The 21,003-nt window shown below is 38.9% G+C and overlaps 1 protein-coding gene across 1 annotated transcript; it reads left to right on the top strand.

Moving 5' to 3' along the window:
- The first annotated feature begins 4,003 nt into the window (after window positions 1–4,003).
- LOC308097050 (dnaJ homolog subfamily C member 5-like) lies at window positions 4,004–19,348 on the top strand. Its single transcript, XM_080444631.1, has 5 exons — window positions 4,004–4,125; window positions 8,876–9,007; window positions 12,715–12,928; window positions 14,207–14,378; window positions 16,243–19,348. The coding sequence occupies exons 2-5, from the start codon at window positions 8,895–8,897 to the stop codon at window positions 16,344–16,346; spliced, it is 603 nt and encodes a 200-aa protein (XP_080300757.1). The 5' UTR covers window positions 4,004–4,125; window positions 8,876–8,894; the 3' UTR covers window positions 16,347–19,348.
- Window positions 19,349–21,003: the final 1,655 nt, after the last annotated feature.

Here is a 21,003-nt window from a genome sequence, read left to right as displayed (position 1 = left end):
GATTTCTGTTATAACTCTAGGAGTTAGTCTGGACATAAGCAGTATGCGGTTGCTTAGGGCCACAACCACTATGGGGGCCGGGGAGCCCGTCATAGTCACAGAAATTGTTCAGACTAATTGAGAAACCTGTGAACGTTGGCACCTCAGAAGATCACACTTCCTGAGAAACTTTCTTTCTTTCTTCCTGTGATGTCTGCTCCTATTCAGTCATTTCTGGTGATGGCAGATCAGCTTTATTCATTTCCAATGAAGAACACACCGTCCTGGCACTAGACAGAGGGAACTAGCCCAAGCAGGGTTGAGGAGATGACTTACAGGGAAGTAAATTGGGCATCACACTCTGCGATGATTGCGCGTGTGTGTACACACGCGCCCGTGTGCGTGTGTGTGTGCGCGTGCATGTGCGTGTGTGTGTGTGTGTGATTGGGAGGTTGTGCTGGGAGTGTTTTGAGGCCACAAACAATCTTGCTTAGGGCCACCAAAGTCCTAGGGCCGGTCCTGCCCTTACAGGCGTTTTGTGTTATCCTTTTAACAATCATTGTGAATCTACCTTCATCTACTAATTGCAAACTGTTAATAAAGTATCACTTAGGCCTATACTATCTGTTATTCAATCATTCATTCATGTGTTCATATACTGTCATAATAACCAGCGTTCAGATAACCTGAGCAATTCTTGAGCATAAATGTTCATACATCAAATTCACGACACAGACAAAGAATTTCACCCATTTTTTCACATCTGTAAAGCTGTGATATGACAATAAAGTTGAGGCCAGTTGAATTTGAGTTGATTCAGTAAAGTATTTATATTTAAATCAAATGTACAATTCTGATTATACTCAATAAATAGGGCCTCCCTTGTGGAATGATCTCGACTCCCTACACAAACTCAAAACTAACCTAAAAGAATGACGTTAAAATACAATTGAGCATCTGCATATCGTTTAAGTCCTTACTGTTTGCATTTATGTCTAATAAATTATGCAATCAATCAATATTGTATAGTATTGTATTATTATGTATTACTGATTAATTGAGTACAATGGAAACAAGCCCCCCTGGAAACAAGCTTTTTATGTTAGCATAAGCTTTGACTGTTCTACCTGTACTGTTAACAAACTTGTTAATAAAGTATTCAATCAATCAATCGAACCCTTCTGTTGTAAAGGCCCCTATAAGCAGGCCTTTAGAGCTGGAAATGAACTAATAAAGTAATTTATTGTGTTTGCATATCGTGCAGTGTTGGTGAATGCCTTATATAATTCTTCCTGAAATACAATTTTAACATTATTGATAAGATGTACAAGCTGGCAATTCTGCAATCAGCAAGACAAGCGTTCACCTGCATAATTTGCCAAAAATATTAATTATTTTCTCCACGTTCTGGGCCTCTATAGGTCGGTGGTTCTCAAATTTGGGTCACCCAAGGGGTCCTTGCTTCCAGGGAGGTCCACAGCAAAATGTATTAATATAGCATCAAAATCGGTGTAACCACTTTAACCCTAATTTATGCTTCAGCTATTTCGAAAATAGCCGATTTAAAAGCTGACAACGTGATGTGACATGTTGTCAGCTTGTAGAGAAATATTTTTGAAAGATTGTGAAAGATATAAAAATATTTAAAAGGATCGATGGCTAATAAAATATGCCTGAATACATTATTGTCCTCTATCCACAAGTTTCCTAGGGCATTGTGGGCATCACTTCCGGTCGATTTGATCCCTGATACCTGATCAAATCGACAGGAAGTAATGCCCACAATGCCCTATAGGAAACTTGTGGATAACTAAGAAATAGTTAATCTTTCACTCAATAGCAATGCCCGTTGCAAGTTGATGATGTCATTTGACCATGTGTGGTCTAGCCCTATGGAATTTATAGAATGCATGTGAAAATAAAAACCAACGTAATACTTCCTAAGGTTAATATGAGCATCACATCAATATTTTAAATATGTTTTTTTTTGGCACATGTATTCCATGAATTCCATAGGGCTAGACCACACATGGACAAATGACATCATCAACTTGCGACAGGCATTGCCCCTCTTGAGTAAAAGATTATCTGTTTCTAAAATAAATAAAATATTTCAGGTGTTTTTAAAAAATATATTTTTGTAATAGAGGGCAATTATAATGTATTAAGGCATTTGGCTTATTAATAGCCAGGGATCCTTTTAATAACACAAATCGTATGGTGGTTCCTGCTTGCAACATCAAATGGGGGTTCACAGCCTCTCTCTCTCTCTCTCTCTCTCTCTCTCTCTCTCTCTCTCTCTCTCTCTCTCTCTCGCCATCAATCCTTGACATGAAAATGTTTAAGAACCAATGGTGTACTCCATATGAACCAATAAATGAACTTAATGGAAGAATGTGTGAAATGAGAGAGAGTGTGGTTTATTTTCTAGTTGGCTCCCATGTATCACTGTAAAGTTTAAACAATAATCATAAAGAATCCTTATGCTACCAATGAGTCATTCTAAGGTTCTCAAACATTTTCATGTCAAGAAGAAGTTGATATGTATTAAATTGATATGCATGTGGCTGCAGACCACATCTGGAATTATTTTGTGCCGAAGAGATAATTTCTTTGTACAAATCTTTACCTTTTTAAAAAGTTTTTTCTTTTTAACTTTTTCAAAAATAGCCGATTTACAAGCTCACAACGCATCGTGCTGCAACATGTTGTGACATTTTAGTTAGGATATTTTTGAATAGCTGAAGGTGGAAAACTGATTTCGCTGGGACCCCCTGGAATCCCTTCAAGAACCCACTTCGAGCACCTTTGTTCTATATCTAGTATTGTATTGTACCCACTATTGTACCCACTTTCACCCCGGTGTCCCGATATTTAGAGCATGTCATTATAGGCAATAATTGTTTATATAGGCAAATAATAAAAAAGAAAACTATTAAATGAATTGCAAGCTTAATTGCAATTCTGTAAATCCATTCAGTTTTCTCTCACAAATCTGAGATCTGAGCGAAATTATAATCACGGTAGTCCTGGCAATTGTTGGCCATTTCTTTGTAGCCTATAGGCCTACTCTCTGGGAAAAGTATCCACAGATGCTGACATAATAGGACCTATCTTACTTACACTAGTACAAGTACTTCATGACTTTAAAAGAAAGTAGAGTATAATTTATGGTCTTCAGTTCTTTGTGTAGTAGAATCGTTCAATTGATTGGAATCAATCAGTCACTCTCTTTCATAGCTCTCTTTAGACAGCCTCTGCCGGTCCAGGGACACCCAGGGGTCCTTGAGGGTTTTCCAGGGGGTCCCCATGGCTAAAATGACTGGCAACTCTGAGAGTGTAAAATGGAACCAAAATGGACCCTTACAGGTCTGTAACTCTGAGAGTGTACACATGGAACCAAATGGACCCTTACAGGTCTGTAACTCTGAGAGTGTACTAATGGAACCACATGGACCCTTACAGGTCTGTAACCCTGAGAGTGTACACATGGAACAAATGGACCCTTACAGGTCTGTAACTCTGAGAATGTACTAATGGAACCACATGGACCCTTACAGGTCTGCAACCCTGAGAGTGTACACATGGAACAAATGGACCCTTGCAGGTCTGCAACTCTAGTGTACAAATGGAACCAAATGGACTCTTACGGGTCCATTTGGTTCCATTTGTACACTTTCACAGTTATGGTGCTCCGTGGCCCTAATAATGCATGTCAAACTGGGGGTCCTTAAAATTAAAAAGATTGATCATCACTGTAGCCTAATAAATTAACCTTAAAAGAAGCTGAGTGGCTACAATTTGCATCTTCCCCCTCCCCTCCCCTCCCCCAAAACCTGGTTGCACGAGCGCGTGGTCGTGATGCGCGCGCGCGTCACAGCCGGGCCTTCAATGGGTGGTCGTTGGGGGCGGGGCCTGCAGTGACTTGCTGCAGCTGTCCGTGGTTGTGTGTGAGAGAGAGAGAGCGAGAGAGAGAGAGAGAGAGAGAGAGAGAGAGAGAGAGAGAGAGAGAGAGAGAGAGAGAGAGAGAGAGAGAGAGAGAGAGAGAGAGAGAGAGGATGCAACCATAGAGAACACATCATCACTCTATCATTATTATAACCCGTTGGAATAGATCTATTCTCTACAACATCTAGCGGCTGAAAGGTGAGGATCCTAACATGATGCGTCCGATGACATGTTTTTATTTAAAATCTCGACATTTTGCCCTTGATGTAAAACGTCGGTCCTGTTGGTTGTTGTTCCTGTTAGCCTCTGGTCCAGAGACTTCTCTCTAACGCTCTGCTGATAGAGCCAACATTACACTGCCGTGTGAGGTCTCCGTCTTTAGTAAAAAATAAACACAAAATTTCGCTACTCACCGGAAAAAAAGGCAGTTTTGTGTTGTTGAAAGTCTATTCCCTAGAGTGGTAAGCCTCTCAGGACCCCACCTTTTAGGTATAATACACTTTTTGGGCAGAAAATAAAATATGTCCGCCAAATGGATATTATTTGATTTATTCCACTGCGCTCCCTACAGGTCTGGTCAATGGTACTTTATATTGACCAGATCTGCAGAGGGCGCAGTGGAGCAAATCAAATAATATCCATCTGGTGGACATATTTTATTTTCTGCCACAAAAAGTGGATTTTACACAAAAGGCGGGGTGCTGAGACGTTTCCCACCACGGAGAATAGTCTTTCAACATTATAAAACTGCCTTTGTTTCGGTGAGAAGCGAAATAGCTTTGTTCATTTTTAACTAAAGACGGAGACCTCTCACGGCAGTGTAATGTTGGCTCTATGAGCAGAGCAGGCTGGCAGAGCGTTAGAGAGAAGTCGCTGACGCTCTGGACCAGGGCTACGTAGGTTCCATGAAGAGAAGAGAGAAGGCCACAGGCAGCCAGTCTAATCAACATGGATGCTGCGCTATAGCTGCGTGTGTGTGTGTGGATGGAGGATGATGCTGCACACAGATTAAGATCCAAGCATCGCCTTTTATAGGTGTTTGTAATGCTTCAAATGGGCTTGTTATGCACGTTTACTAGAGATCATGCTAGTTTATGATGAAGGTATTTTAAATGAAAAACAGGTGTCAGTATAATAGCCCCATATTATCGGTGTTAAAGCGTTTGTCTGGGGGAGGAGGTGCAAACCTATGGCATCCTTTAAGGAAAGCACTAGTTATTCTTGGAAGTGCATTTTATTATGTTCACCATGCAGTGCTGCGTCAGTTCAGTTAATATACTGTGATGCTTTCTTGCAGCATGTCTGGCTGTGTGTGTGTGTGTGTGTGTGTGTGTGTGTGTGTGTGTGTGTGTGTGTGGATGTGAATTCATGACAGAGAGGATGATGATAACCTGACAAGATGTCAGACTGAATTTACAGCATGACTGGTGTCAGTATACAGGGACACCGTTTATATCAGCAGTGCAAATGCATAGTGAAGAAAGGTTGAACATGAAATGTTTATGAATAAATATACAATTCCAATTTACATTAGGCCTGCATCAGGCGTTTAGCAGACACTCTTAACCAAGCAAATCACATACATCAAATCAAATGCAGAGAGACAGTGTAGTGCCTCAGTAAACTATAGGATCATCAGTAGGCCTACATCAAGAGACCTAACATCAGTCTAAAACGATACACTAATACAAATAATAATCTGTACATTGAAATGATAGGATACCTGGTAAATAGCATCTGTCTAAATAACCTGCTATATCATTTTTTACGTCAAGAAAAAACAAGCCTCACTGTGGGATAATAAAGGTATCTATCTATCTATCTATCTATCTATCTATCTATCTATCTATCTATCTATCTATCTATCTATCTATCTATCTATCTATCTATCTATCTATCTATCTATCTATCTATCTATCTAAAAAACATGAGAACAAAATGACCATGTCTGCATGGTCTGAATGAACCATTGTCATCATTCCAAGTCATGGGTGCATTTTACACACAGTCTGGCCTGTGTCCACAGAACCTATTGATCAGTTTGGATCTTTTGGATCAGTTTGTACATGACTGACAGTTTACTATAAACATTAATGTGAGGATTATAAATAGAGTTGACAACTAGCCCACTGTATATAGTGCTGACTATGTACAGCTTTTTGTATATTATATTAACCACTTGAACCCCAGCATCTATATACTCGGGGGTGGGGGTGGTGGTGGGGGAGAGGGCATTAACCAAAAATAGCAGACCTACTGTATAAGCTCACAACACGCAGCAATGCGATGCGTTGTGAGCTTGCAGATCGGCTATTTTTGGCAGAGAGATTTGGAAAAATATATAAAGTTGGCAAGGGATCATTTTACTTACATAGGAGTTGTCAAACTGACAACCAGTCTGAGGTCTGTTAACCCATTAAGCCCTGAGATACAATTCTACAAATGTCTTCTAAATCCTAACAGTTTTCTTAAACACTGTATAATAATATCAGTGGTGCTCAGTGGTGCTCAAACTTTTTCATGTCAAGGACCCCCAAAATGATATGTATTTGGCCGCGGACCCCCATCTGAAAATATCTTGTTCCAGGGACCCCCCCAGAAGCAAAGATTTGAGTAAAAAAATGTTGCTTTAAAAAAATATATATATTCAAATATATCCTATATTCAAAATAAAAGACTTAAAATAAAAAAAATAGCAGATCTACAAGCTCTCGGTGCCGCGCTATGAGCTTGTATATCTGTAAATTTTTTATATCCAATGTATAAAATAATGGTTTAAATGGTTTTAATGGGTTAAGCAGCAGACTAGAACATGTCTATCGTCTATTAGAAAAGGTCCCAGAAGGTCATTTGTTTTTATGTATGTATATGTTACTGTCATTTATTTTGTATTGTAATGTGTTTTTCTTTTAACTTATTAACTGTTGCTTGTTGTGAGAGGAACCACAATGGAAATAAGTCTTATAGGGCTATTTTGTGTGTATCCTCAGACTGATGTAACCCTGTGGGTTTTATTGCATTTCAAATCAATCAAATGAAAAAGAGAGAGATAAAAGCAGTCCGACAACTCAGGTCCAGTTGACTAAGTCTAGAGCATACATGGGCAACTGGCGGCCCGGGGGCCACATGCGGCCCCCACCTTCACTTAATGCAGCCCTTAGGTTAATATCGGAATACTGATATATTATTGCATTATTTCAGTTGTTACAATTCCAAACATAATTACTTCTATATTAGTAGCTTAATGACTAGTATAAAACTTCTATTATCTTTTTTACGTCCAATATATTTGTATTTAAGTTCATGAAGTTAGTATAACTAAATGCTTGTAGATCGGCTATTTTTGCTATACTTTTGTGTGACAAAGAATAAATACGGAGATAAGAGGTGTCTGCCCAACAACAATGTGGCCCTCTGGAGTGAGTGTGGAAATATAGTGGCCCTCTCCATCATCAAAGTTGCATCACCCCTGGTCTAGAGGGTTTAAGTGGTTAACCACCTGTATTATGCAAGGGATAATGTACCCTTTGCCGGTTGTTGTTGATAAATAACCCCCTGACAGGATGATTAAACACAGAGGCGATTAAAAAAATAAATAAAAAAATAGCAGCGCAAGCTTGTACATCTGCTATTTTTGAATAGCCCAATTCAAAAATAGCACCACTTTATATGTTGGTTGTTGGCCCAACATATAAATGGATAAAGTGGTTAAAAATGATTGTGATGCTGTATTAACACATTTTTCTGGGGACCCCCTTGAACCCACCCAAGGACCCCTGGGGGTCCCCTGACCCAACTTTGAGAACCAATGGATTAGATGATGATTAGACTTTTTTCTTTTGCACTTTTTGACAGAATACTGGTCAAATCATCAATAATACAGTAGGTAGTCTAGGACTCTCCAAAAAAAGAAAAGAGAACTCTAATAGATAATTATTTATAATTGACTAAATTGATTAATCTCATTAACCACTAAACCCTGTATCATAGTTCATTGTACAACAGTGGCGTACAAAAACTGTGAAAATACCCGCCGAGTCACATCGCGACGCGTTGTGAGCTTGTAGATCTGCTATTTTGACTATATATATATTTTAAATAATTGATCATTAATCGTAAGTGAGGCAAAAGTTTGAACGTTTGTTGTATTGTATGTATTATATGTATTACTGATGAATTGAGTACAATTGGCCATAATGGAAACAAGCCCCCTGGGGCTTTTTGTGTTATCCTTTTAGCATAACTGTACTACCGGTACTGTTCATAATCATGTTAATAACATAATCAATCAATCAATCAAAACAATCATGATATTGATTGGAAGTCACACCGCCCAGCCCTATAATGTCAGAATGGTATTTACGCTGGTGTGTAAAGTAACTAAGTACTGTACATGTACTCAAGTACTGTACTTAAGTACAATTTTGAGGTGTTTTTACTTTACTGGAGTATTTAAAATGTTCAATAATTTTTACTTCTACTCCATTACATCCCTTAGGCAAATATTGTACTTTTACTCTACAATTACTTGAAAACTTTGGTTACTAGTTACTTTGTAGATTTAGATTATTATTATAAAACATGCATTAAACACTTCAGCCCTATATACAGTATATACTTTGGCTATTTGAAAATAGCCGATCTGCAAGTTCGCAGCTTGTAGATTTGCTATTTTCAAAACATTTTGAAACCTTGTGAAATAGGGACATTCTGCGTAATGAGTACTTTCTACTTTTGGTACTTACTTACTTACGTACATTTTGATACCAATACTTTTGTACTTTTACTCAAGTCAATTTTGAATTCCGGACTTTTACTTGTAACAGAGTATTTCTACATTGTAGTATTGATACTTTTACTGAAGTAGAACATTTGAGTACTTTTTCCACCACTATTCACTGTAGTGTGTGTGTGTGTGTGTGTGTGTGTGTGTGTGTGTTTGACACAGATCTGGGAGGTGAGACATCATGACGGCTGAACAGCAGAGACAGCGCTCTCTGTCCACTGCCGGGGAATCTCTGTACCTGGTGCTGGGAGTGGAGAAGGTAGCCACGCCTGATGACATCAAGAAGTCTTACAGGTAAAGACATGACGTCACCTCCACCAGGTAGGGTGACCAGCAGCGTTGCCAGATTGTGCGAGAGAAATAAGCAACCAGGTCTAGGAAAACAAGCCCAAAAGAAGCAACTATTTGAAAATAGCCGATCTACAAGCTCACAACGCGTCGCACCGCGACGCGTTGTGAGCTTTTAAAAAAATAATAATAATAATATTTGGATTGAAAAAATATATATATTCTAACAACACAAATGCTCCCTGGCACAAAACATCTATGGGAATATTTGAGAACCACTGGTTTAAAAAAGAATTACAAATATGTGGAAGCAAGCCTAAATAAGCAAGTACACGTTAGAAACCAGCCCAAAAAAACGCAACCCGCAACTACCAATATTTACAAGCAACTTTACAGAAAAAGTCGCTTATAATAAGCCGACATGGCAACACTGGTGACCAGATGTCCCGCTTTGCCCGGGACAGTCCCACATTACCATGACTTTTCACGCGTCCCACAAATTGAGACACTGTCCCGCATTGTGACTGGCGATCTCCAGTGTTCAAATGTGCGTCTTAAAATCTATGTTTCATCAAAGGGCTGTGTGGAGAAAGCGCTCTATAATCACCCTCTTTAAGATGGAGATAAAACAACATCAGTCGTAAATCAATGCGCAGGTTGTTGAGAGGTGCGCTGGCTGATTGCTGCTGAAGCTCTTAACGTGAGCACACAGCCAACTGGACTGGGCCGTGTTCTGTCGGTTCTGTTGCCGACCGCGATCTCAGCGACAAGACACAGCAACGAAATTATAGGGCATTCTTTCATTTAACATCACGGTCACTCACAAACGCATTTGTTTTGTCGAGAGACGATGATCAAAGGAACCGCTGCAGCATCGTTGATCTAATCAAAAGCGAAATAGGGGAACTGCAGGAGCGGTACACCTCTGTAGACTACTAAAAGAGAATGCTCAGTTCAAGTACAGAATCAAGTAAGAACACAGTTATTTACAAGCTTGTTTTAAAAGTGCACCGCTTTCCGTTTTAAGTCTATCACTGTCTCTTTTCCTGATGTGTTTTTAAGCCTGTTAAAATAACATGAGAAATATCCCCTAGCAACATACTCTCAGCTACAGCAGGTTAATAACTAAATAACTAAATAAATGTGATATATTGGGCCTATGGTCGAATATGACATCAAGGCATTTGATAGCAACTTAAGTAATAAGAGATCATTATTGTCACGCCACCCCTTCTCTTATGGGGGTCCCTGGCATTAATCTCTTCAGATACAGGGATACGTGGCCAAATTACATATCAATTTGTGGGTCCTTGACAATTTACAATGTAGGCATTTAGCAGACGCTCATATCCAGAGCGATTTACAATTTAAGCGTTTTAAGCAAGGTAAACACATACATCAAATGCAGATAGACGGTGTAGTGCCTCAGTAATCTGGGATCGCAGGTAAACCAGGAGCCTAGCATCAGTCTAAAGTTTAGACTGATGCTAGGCTCCTGGCTTACCTGCAATCCCAGATTATACTTTTTTGATAGTATATTGTTTAGACTCTAAACAATATACTATCAAAAAATTATAATATGTACATTGATACCAACTATACAATGAAATCACATGCTGTAATTACATTTTAACATTGTGGTCAAGAAAAAAGCAAAACAAGCCTAAGTAATAAAGATATGAGAACAAATAACCACGTTCTGTCTACATGGTCATCATATCTAGGTCAGTCGCTGTAGCATCAGTGGAACAGAGGGTGACAGGAAGGGGTACGGGCCAGGGAGTAGTGAAGGGACATTCATGACTGATTTGTTCTAAATGATTCGGTCTTTGGCGTGAACGTGAACAAACTCGCTCACTTCCTGAAACGGCTACGTTCAGGCTTTCGTTCATGGTCCACCCCGTCCCCCCGTCCCCCCTTCCACAGGACGGTGGGTGGGGTCCGCGACAGACAGACAGAAGTGAAGAGTTTTTCACTTGACAATAGACATTGAATTGAAATAAAGATAAAGAAATAAAGTGCTCTTGTTCTCGGACAAAAGACTGATAGTGTTAGCACCACATTTAAGTATGAAAAGAAATAAATATGCATGGTCCTAGACAAAGGACAGGAAGGTACTGGTCAATTAACACGTTTTAGTATGAATAGAAGATGCAAATAGTATGCTACACCTACTACTATTCATGAAGGAAATCGCATAGTCATGTGAGTGTACTGACTTAGGCTGCTTTGTATAAAACATTGAATTTAATTAAACAAAGACTTTACATTTTTTATTGTAGTTATTTATTACTTCTACACATTATTATATTACAAAGAAGATAGTGCAATTAGAGCGTAAAATGACAGTGCTGTGTTTCTGTGCAGTCATGTCAGTGGGATCCGATGCACACAGTTGCATGCATATACTGTGGTAGCCCATGCGCTCGCATGCACTTCCGGGACCGGAAGTGCTACTGAACGCTGAACGTACGTGAACGAATCATTTGAACGCTGAAATGAACGTTTTATCATATCACAAATGGGGAGAGTTCAGTGCTAAGGGCTGAGGTGGAGTCTGAGGAGTTTAGTCTTAGATTGCGGCGGACAATTGGGAGTGAGTCTGTTCCAGTTTGAGTTTGTTCCACAGTTTGGGAGCCAGAAGGGAGCAGAGTTAGCTGAGTGAGCGGGAGGGGGTTGAAGCTATGGAGGTGCTGTGCCTTTGGTTGCTTTGTAGGTCAACGTCAGTGGTTTGTACTTTGGTGACATGAAAATGTATGAGTATGAGTGGGTGAAATGGTTTTAATTTTTTTGGTTATTTGTAGTTAAGAAAAGGGACAGAAAAAAGAACAAGGAAAAAAGGATAGAAACAGGTTAGATAGTCCAAATTTCCTAGTAGGGTGGTAGAAAAATAAATATGTGACCGGCCGTATCTAGCCGACAGTCTTCTCTGACCCAACGCCATGAACAGACAGTCATTGAAAATGTTTTAATTTTAGTTTTTTCATGTCATATGAAAGCAGGGAATCATAGCTCCAAATTGACATATTGGTTGTTGATTTGACCCACCAGTTTTGGAGATATGGCTTATAGAGTGATGTCCTGCAGAGATACAGCGATCTGTATACATATACATATACACATATACAGGCAGTCATGAGAAAGACAATGGAATGAGTTATAAAGCTGCATATAGTCATAGGTATGTACAGGATAATAACTGCTGTCCCTTGGGGATGTGACAATATGAAAATTACATGTCACTATTATTGTGGCAAAAAATAATTGCGATATTAATAATTAACGATATTATCACGATGATCAAAATGTGCTTAAAACTTAAAATGGCACTTTTGTTAACCACTTGAACCCCCAGCATCCCTATCGTAGGGGAAATGTTCACCAAAAATAGCCGCTCTGCATTCTCACAACGCGTTGTGTTGCAATGCGTTGTGAGCTTGTAGATCTGCTATTTTTGGCGAATTGATTTGTGTAGAGTGAAATAAGAGCGTACCAATTGCAATCTTTTCAGGTCCATTTTATCAAGTACAGAGGGTTTAAGTGTTACTGAATTTGCAGCTCAACAAAAGCTAATTCATCCTAGTGTATGACAGAGGACAATTTCACGATAAATTAAAATCTCCGCAATACGATTATAGTGACCCTTTTTTTATCCTAATAAATGATAATAACGATTATCGTCCCATCCCTATACTGTCCCTTGTGTCCCTCAGGAAACTAGCGTTGAAGTTCCACCCCGATAAGAACCCCGACAACCCAGACGCTATAGAGAAATTCAAGGAGATCAACAACGCACATGCCATCCTCAACGACCCCACCAAGCGCAACATCTACGACAAATACGGCTCCCTGGGCCTGTACGTAGCCGAGCAGTTTGGAGAGGAGAACGTCAACACATACTTTGTGTTGTCCAGCTGGTGGGCCAAGGTGAGACTCAGTCCGTCAGGATAGTTAAAATAGTAATAGTAATTGATAGTGTTCTATCAATTACACACCCCATGAAGCCTTGAATTCATGGAGATTTCTTTTAGATCTTTTTAGATTTGTTGACCGCCGCCGGTCATCAAATTATTGCCGCTATTGTAAGTGTAAAGCAGGCTTAAACCGGTTCCAGAAACTTTTCCAAATGTGACGGTACCGATTCCGGTTCCTCAATGTTGGATCCGGTTCCTCCGGTTCTGGATTGAAAAGTTTTCACAAAACACCTTCCTACTCCATTTTCTAACATAAATATATAATATAATTTAAGGATGTAAAAAGTTAAAATAACTTTGGCGCTGTTTTTGATCAAATTTTCCCCTTTTATTTCCATTGTCTTTTTCTCATTTATATATATATATGTTCGAAATAAATAAATAAGTGAAAATTAAATGAAAAACCCTCATAAGAACAGCATACGTCACAACATACAATAACGCAAAGAACCCACAAGATGCGCAAGTGTAAGCGCACAGACGCTGTTTTACTTCGGCTCCCATGTTAATGAATGCAGCCGTTCTCACGGGCCGCGCACGGACACTCCACTCGCGCATGTGAAGAAATGTGTTCTGCACTGGGCGCGAAATACCTGTGCGTGTCCACACGGGTATTCTCATAGAAATACAATGAGTCATTAACCATTGTGGGATGAATCGAGTTAAATCAAGTCATACAGTTTGCGTATAACCAGTATTCCTGTATTTTTTAAATCATGCTTTTTCATTAGTATAGTATGCAATTAAATATTCTCAATTAAGGAAGACTATGTGCTTGCAGGTCAGCTATTTTCGAAAATGTTGAATTTTGCACCCCAAAAAATATTTCACATGAAAATATTTGAGAACCACTGCTATACTGTTGATTATTTTAATGTCCATTGGTTGTACTATATGCATGGATTAAAGTTCTCAGTTGCTATAAGATTAAAGAGCATTAGCATTAGCCTAACAAATATTCAGCTGTTAGATTGTTTTTTAATACCTGCGTACATTCTGATTACACTGTTCAACCTCTCTCTTATCTGTTCTCTGCCATCTCAACACATCTCTCTCCTGGTTTTTCCCCCATGTCACCTTCTCCACACACACACACACACACACACACACACACACACACACACACACACACGCACACACACACACACACACACACACACACACACACACACACACACACACACACACACACACACACACACACACACACACACACACACACACCACACAGGCTCTGTTTGTGTTCTGTGGCCTCGCCACCGGCTGCTACTTCTGCTGTTGCCTGTGTTGCTGCTGTAACTGCTGCTGTGGGAAGTGTAAACCTCGGCCCCCCGAGGGCCAGGAGCAGGCGTTCTACGTGTCCCCCGAGGACCTGGAGGCCCAGATGCAATCTGACGAGAGAGGTGAGGACAAAGCACTGGTCAGGTTAGCTGATTACCAGTGGTGGAAAAAGTACTCAAATGTTTTACTTAAGTAAAAGTACCAATACTGCAATATAGAAATACTCTGTTACAAATAAAAGTCCAGAATAAAGAATTTACTCGAGTAAAATGACAAAAGTATTGGCATCAAAATATACTTAAAGTACCAAAAGTAAAAGTACAAAAATGTTTGAAAATAGCAGATCTACACACTCACAACGCGTCACGATGCACATGCGGCCCCCACCTTCACTTAATGCGGCCCGCAGGTTAATATCGGAATGCTGATATATTATTTATTTCAGCTGTTACAATTGCAAACATGACCCGCTTTAATTACTTCAGTCTATATTAGTAGTAGCTTAATGACTAGTATTAACATTCTATTGTCTTTTTTTTTTACATCCAATGCATTTGTATTTAAGTTCATAAAGGTAACATAAGTATAACTAAATGCATTTGAAATTAAATGATAATAACTTTTCAGGATTCCAATAAAAAAATAGCCCAAAAAAATGTGAATTCCAATTAAAAAACAGCAGTTAGCTGATTACTAGAGCGATGCCTAGGGTTGTCATAATCAAGCACTGGACAGTTTTAGCTCTGCAGTTCCCAACCTGTGGGCCAGGGACCACTGGTGGTGGGACATGAGGATATTGCTAGTCGGCCCCCAAATAATTGGCAAAACACTAAAGGTGGTTACACACCGGCGAATATGCGAATATACGCGAAATTCGGACTCGTTCCGAATAATTAAAAGACGCTTTTTTCGCTCCGCGAAACTGGTGTGGAAGCTTGCATTGACTTTAGAAGGTTTTAAAAAAAAACGTATTATTCGCATCAAAAAAATCATTACAAATAATTGTAATGATAATAATAACATTAATATTAAAAGATTGACGTCACAAATGTCATGGTATTTCTTCTCTTAACACTTGATCCAAGCCAGAACACAATCCTCTGAGTGATCGTTAAAGTAAACATGCTCTGAAAATGCACGCGTCACACCCATCTGATGATTTGAGGTTTGAAGTTGAGCGGTCAGACGGCGCTCGAGTTACAATTTACAGTTTAGATACTTAGCAGATGCAGCTTACAATAAGAAAGGTAATCACATATGTAGTACATAGAATGCAGAGCAGAGTGTTGATTTCGTCGACTAAAACTATGACGAAAAATGTCTGACTACCTTTTTTCACTTAAGAAAATGAAATAAAAACGAAATAAAACTAAGCTATGATGACTAGAACTATGACTAAATATACTGCCAATTTTGTCAACAAATAAAAACTAGACAAAAATGTTTGGGAGGGACTAGAGGAGAAAAGATCCAATAGAACTAAGACAAGTCATCATGGGTGCACGCGGGTGTCACAGACCGAAAATAGTTGATCTACAAGCTCACAACGCATCGCAGCGCGACGCGTTGTGAGCTTGTAGATCGGCTATTTTTGGCATGCAGCTAAGTGAAAATCATTTTGATGCCATCACGGCCCCCAAAAACTTATTTTTGTCGACTAAATCAACTGTAGACTATAATCTTATGATATTTAGTCGACTTAAACTAGACTAAAAGTAAACATTTCAGGTGACTAAAATATGTCTAAAACTAAACAGAATTGTATTCAAAAGCCTATGACTAAAACCATATCAAAATTTGCTGTCAAAATCAACTCTGATGCAGAGAGAGAGTGTAGTTCCTAAAAAAACTAGAATCCCAGGTAAACCAAAAACCTAGCACACAGATTACGTCCATTTATAGATAGATTTCTCGTGACACGATCGGCGTTATTGTCACTCTCGTTTCTCACAACGTTTTGCTGCCGTCGTTTTCTCCCAACAACAGAGACCGGTGGCGAGCCGATCGTGCTGCAACCCTCCGCGACAGAGACGACCCAGCTAACGGCGGACGGCCAACAGTCCTACCACACCGACACCGGCTTCAACTAACCTGCGCCCTCCTGCCTGCCGGGGTCACCCGGACCCCCGCGGCCTTCCGCCTGCTTCCCTGCTCCAACCTGAAGATGAATGAGAGGGGCGAGACCCGTTTCCACTGCTGAACGAGAAGCTGTGCAACCTTTTAGCAGAGAGAGAGAGAGGAGAAGCGAGCGCGGTCCCTGACAGGAACTCATTACGATTGATTCCCTTCCATGTTCCTCTTCGGCAGTGGTTCTCAAACCTTTTAATTTCCAAGGACCCCCCATAACTGTCTCTGAGAGTGTACAAATGACCCCTTACGGGTGCATTTCGGTTCCATTTGTACATTCTCCGAGTTACAGACCTGTAAAGGGTCCATTTAGAACCCCCCTCAAGGAACTGCTGGGGGTCCCTGGACCCCACTTTTTTGAGAACCGCTGCTCTTTATTGGTACTTCTAGGCCTTTCTCCTTTACAGTTCACCCTCCTCCTCTGCTGTCTGTCTCCCTCCCATGGTTTGCATCATGGTGTAGCATGCACTGTTTTAAGAGAACTCATCCTCTCCGGTTTTCCTTTGATCCTTTTTTTGTGACATCTTTTGATTTGAGGAATCGTTCATTCCTTCACGTCGACGCCGAAGTGTGTGCAATATGTTCATATAAGTGTCGTCCACTATGGGGGTAAAGTTTACTCGATGTTTTGAAGAGAGGTGTGTGGCTCAGGGAGTTGCTGAGATTGCGTTTTATGTTGTCCTAGTTTGGTTTGGTGTTTAAATTGAAATCGACAAAGCTGTCGTACACGAGGAACGTTCTCCATTCAGGATTTTTTTTTTTTTTGCCATCGACAACACGTCATAGTTCCAAAATGCCAATTCCTCTTTACCTGTCTCATTGTCTGAGCTGTTGTGTTTGTGGTTTGGACCGTTGCTGCTCCCTCCAGTGTTTTGATTGTGATCAGTTTGGTTGTTAAAAGGGAAAAGGGACTTTATGAATATAAGGTTTATTTAAATCCGTCACTTGACACAGTCGATGTAACTAATGCCTAATTTATGTACCGTCATACAACGGTGTTGTGCGCCGAAAATAGCCGATTTACAAGCTCGTAAATCTGCTGTTTTCGGTGCCATCGTAAGACGAAGTATAAATCAGACTTAGCTTTAGTTGGGTCGGGTCTTTGGTGTCTGAGCTTTATTTCCATCGGTACCTGTAGGGTGTGATGATGAGCATTGACGTAAACGTTTTGTTGTTGTTGTCGGTTTACACTGGTTTTAAGTTAATTCATCTCATTATGGGATGTTTTCATCCCAGGTTGACTGAATGGTGTTCAAAGGTGTTCCTACATGAACTCTCACCCTACAGTACCGTAGCATACAGTACTGTCACTATGTAGGGCTTCAGTGGAACATAAACAGCACCTTTTTCATCATTAGTTTTTAATCATATCAGCGGTGTGTGATTCATTCTTGTGAAATTCCAGATCACGTTCAAAAAGCATAACTATGATTACAGTGGGAAATGCACGTGCGTGCAATTGCTTATCTATGGAAGTGCATTGCTGCCATGCCAGGAATAAAAAATAAATCCCATCACGTTATGATGTAACGTTTCTTGTTATAAGATGTTTTTCATGTTATAACAAGATATAACTTCATAAGTGATCATGTTAACATGTTAACTTATCAGGTTATAACAAGAGAAAGGTATCACGTTATAACGTGAAACATTTCATGTTATAATATGAATGAAATGATTTATTTCCTGGCATGGCAGGAATACACTTCCGCACATGTATGTATCATACTTATAAAATAAAGTGCTGCTCCTTAGAGAGCACCTAGGTAAACCAATGTTTAATATCAAAGTCTAAATCAATGCAGAAATAACACAACAACGGACATTCACTGGATGTCTTGGCATTGTACTCCATTATTATTTATGTAGAGACATTAATCTTGTGTTTTCTCTTCACATAAAGAAGCGTGGAGCATGACCCAGTAATCCTAGACAGTCCTAATCCCATCTGTAGATTGATGGTACGATCAATCTCTATCACTCACTACTCTGCACTACAGATGTCTGAGTCTTTAATACAAGTCCATGTGAAGTGGAACATCATTTTCTTTTGATGTGAAGGCTGCCTACATGATAATCTGTCAAAAATAATTCCTAGCATTGGAGAATATAATAAGATTATCCTCATCTTTTTTATTTTTTTATTTATGTCTTCAGGGGAAGTCTGGTGTTGACTTTCTTGGTCCAATGCTGTAGTTGTTTATCATTGTTGAATATTACAAATCATATAGATGCATAAAGCTCACAGAAGCAAATCATCTGTGAGTCGGCATTACAGGCAGCTTTGAACAATAACAACGACAATAGACACTAGATCTTTTCATACCACTGAATATGCATAGATATTTCCACAAAATTGTGTGAATTGCCATAATCCATAATCTTTGCCACTTTGTTTCATAACTGCTAATAATGTGTTTCAATGGTTTACAAGGGTGGGCTGCTACTTCCCACCTTGCTCTAGTAACGGTATGGGTGATGATGACCCCCTGTAACCCCTGATAAAACAATAGATGTACCTGTCAGCTGTTTCATTGACATACTGGATGATAATATTAATGTTCTACAGTCAGTTCAGTTGAATGCAATGTGTGTTCAGAAAAAAAAAATACAACTCTAATGGATCAATTATCAGGAAATGGCTCCATGAAAATATCTCGAGACAGCATAGTATATAGTGTAACTATAGTGAAATGGTTATATGATGCATTCTTTTGGACCATTATTTATTTCACTATTTTTGTCATGTTTCAAATGATGATTGGCTATAAATTTTCAATGGTATGGTGTTGTGATGTGGCCATTAAATTTTGCGACGCATGGTTTAATGGTTTAAAAGGTTGCTTGTACTGTACATACACTTAGGCCTCTATGAAGTATAAATCTTGACCTTTATGTTGTAGCATGGTAACTGTACGTGTGTCTGAAAGAAAACTAATGGATCTGATTTACTGTTGTTGAATAAATGTTCCCGAACATTTGGGCCTGTGTCGCTGGGGTGTTGTGTCAGTACATGTTTCACTGCAACTCACATTATATATTCATGGAAATGGTAGAGAAAAGTTGCACCTGGCAACTAGGGCTGCAACTATAGATTATATTCTAAGTGATTATTCCATCGATTATGTTTTTGTGCAATCAAATAATCAAGAAGACAGTTTTTTGATAATTTGTTAGATTTATATATATATATATATATATATATATATATATATATATATATATATATATATATATATATATAGCTCAACACATTGACACAAACAAATTCTAACCCTAACCATTGTTATATATAATTGACTGAATCGATTAGACTGATTAACAATTAACAGACCCTATTTAATACTTTGTTGTACAACAGTGTCACATAAAAATAGCCGATCTACAAGCTCATGATGTGTCGTGAGCTTGTAGTTTGGCTATTTTCGCTACTTATGTGTGACATTGTAGAACGAAGAAGTAGGACATTAAAGGTAGGTTAAGTGATTTTTTTCTTTTTTTTAATAAGTGTTAAATAGCTCTATATTCTGAACTCATTAATATAGAATGTTTGTTCAGCAACAGGGGCCTGTCTCCCTGTCTCTCCATCTCTTTAGTAATCACAAAATGTAGTTTCAGGTTGGGATACCAATTGTTTCGAATCAGGATAGAGAACTCGCACCGGATACAGATTAAACAAGTGAAATTGGAAGTGATGACGCAGAGAAATGAACAGACAAAATTGGAACTGGAACACAATAAAAATGAATCTGATAAAATGGGGTATAGACTACTCTTTCCTGATTGGCTGATGATTTGCAACCCACCTGAAATGTTTATCAAAGAGCTGGAGAGACAGGGAGACACCTGTTACTGAACAAACACTCTATATCAATTATTACTATCAGAATATAGTGCTTAAACCTTTTAACACAAACACTTTTGTTTTAACCAAAAAATATCCCTTACCCTACCTTTAATTTATGAACCAACTAAAAGCTGAAATATGGAGATATGAGGTTTGTGCCCGACAACAGCGATAAAATAATATCCCATGGCACACTACGGTTATTATGGCTGCGATGAGGAAATATATATTATTATTTTGTCAGCTAGAACCAGAATGTATTTTACACAACTAGAGATGTTAGTGCACTGCAGTGTTTCAATACGGCCAGCAGATGGAGTCAAATCTCTAGTTATCATCGACTTATTGAGAGTCATGTTGAGAGTCACATAGCTGTAGCTGATGGTTGTAAGCTTTACTTTACATATTTAAAGACCACTTACAGAAAATGTAAAGAGGAAAACAATTCTGTCCCAAATGTGTTCTGTTTAATTATATTAATACATTGACAATACAAAATGTGTTTGTGTATATGTATAATAATCATAATCATAATAAATTCCATGTGATTATGGAATTTATGGTATTCCAGGTGGTAGCCAGGGCATACAGCTCACTTACACATTTTGCGATTTTTTTTAAATGAACAAACTCAACAATTATTATTATTATTATTATTATTATTATTATTATTATTATTATTATTATTATTATTACTACTTTGCTTTACTTTACTTTATTTGTTTATTTAGACGAGACACCGCATGTTAATATCAATACAATGTACATACATC

This window comes from Gymnoscopelus braueri (assembly GCF_963280865.1).
Source record: "Gymnoscopelus braueri genome assembly, chromosome: 12".
NCBI classification, from domain to species: domain Eukaryota; kingdom Metazoa; phylum Chordata; class Actinopteri; order Myctophiformes; family Myctophidae; genus Gymnoscopelus; species Gymnoscopelus braueri.
Note: the sequence above shows the minus strand (reverse complement) of the source record. Positions and strands in the feature narration are given on the sequence as shown.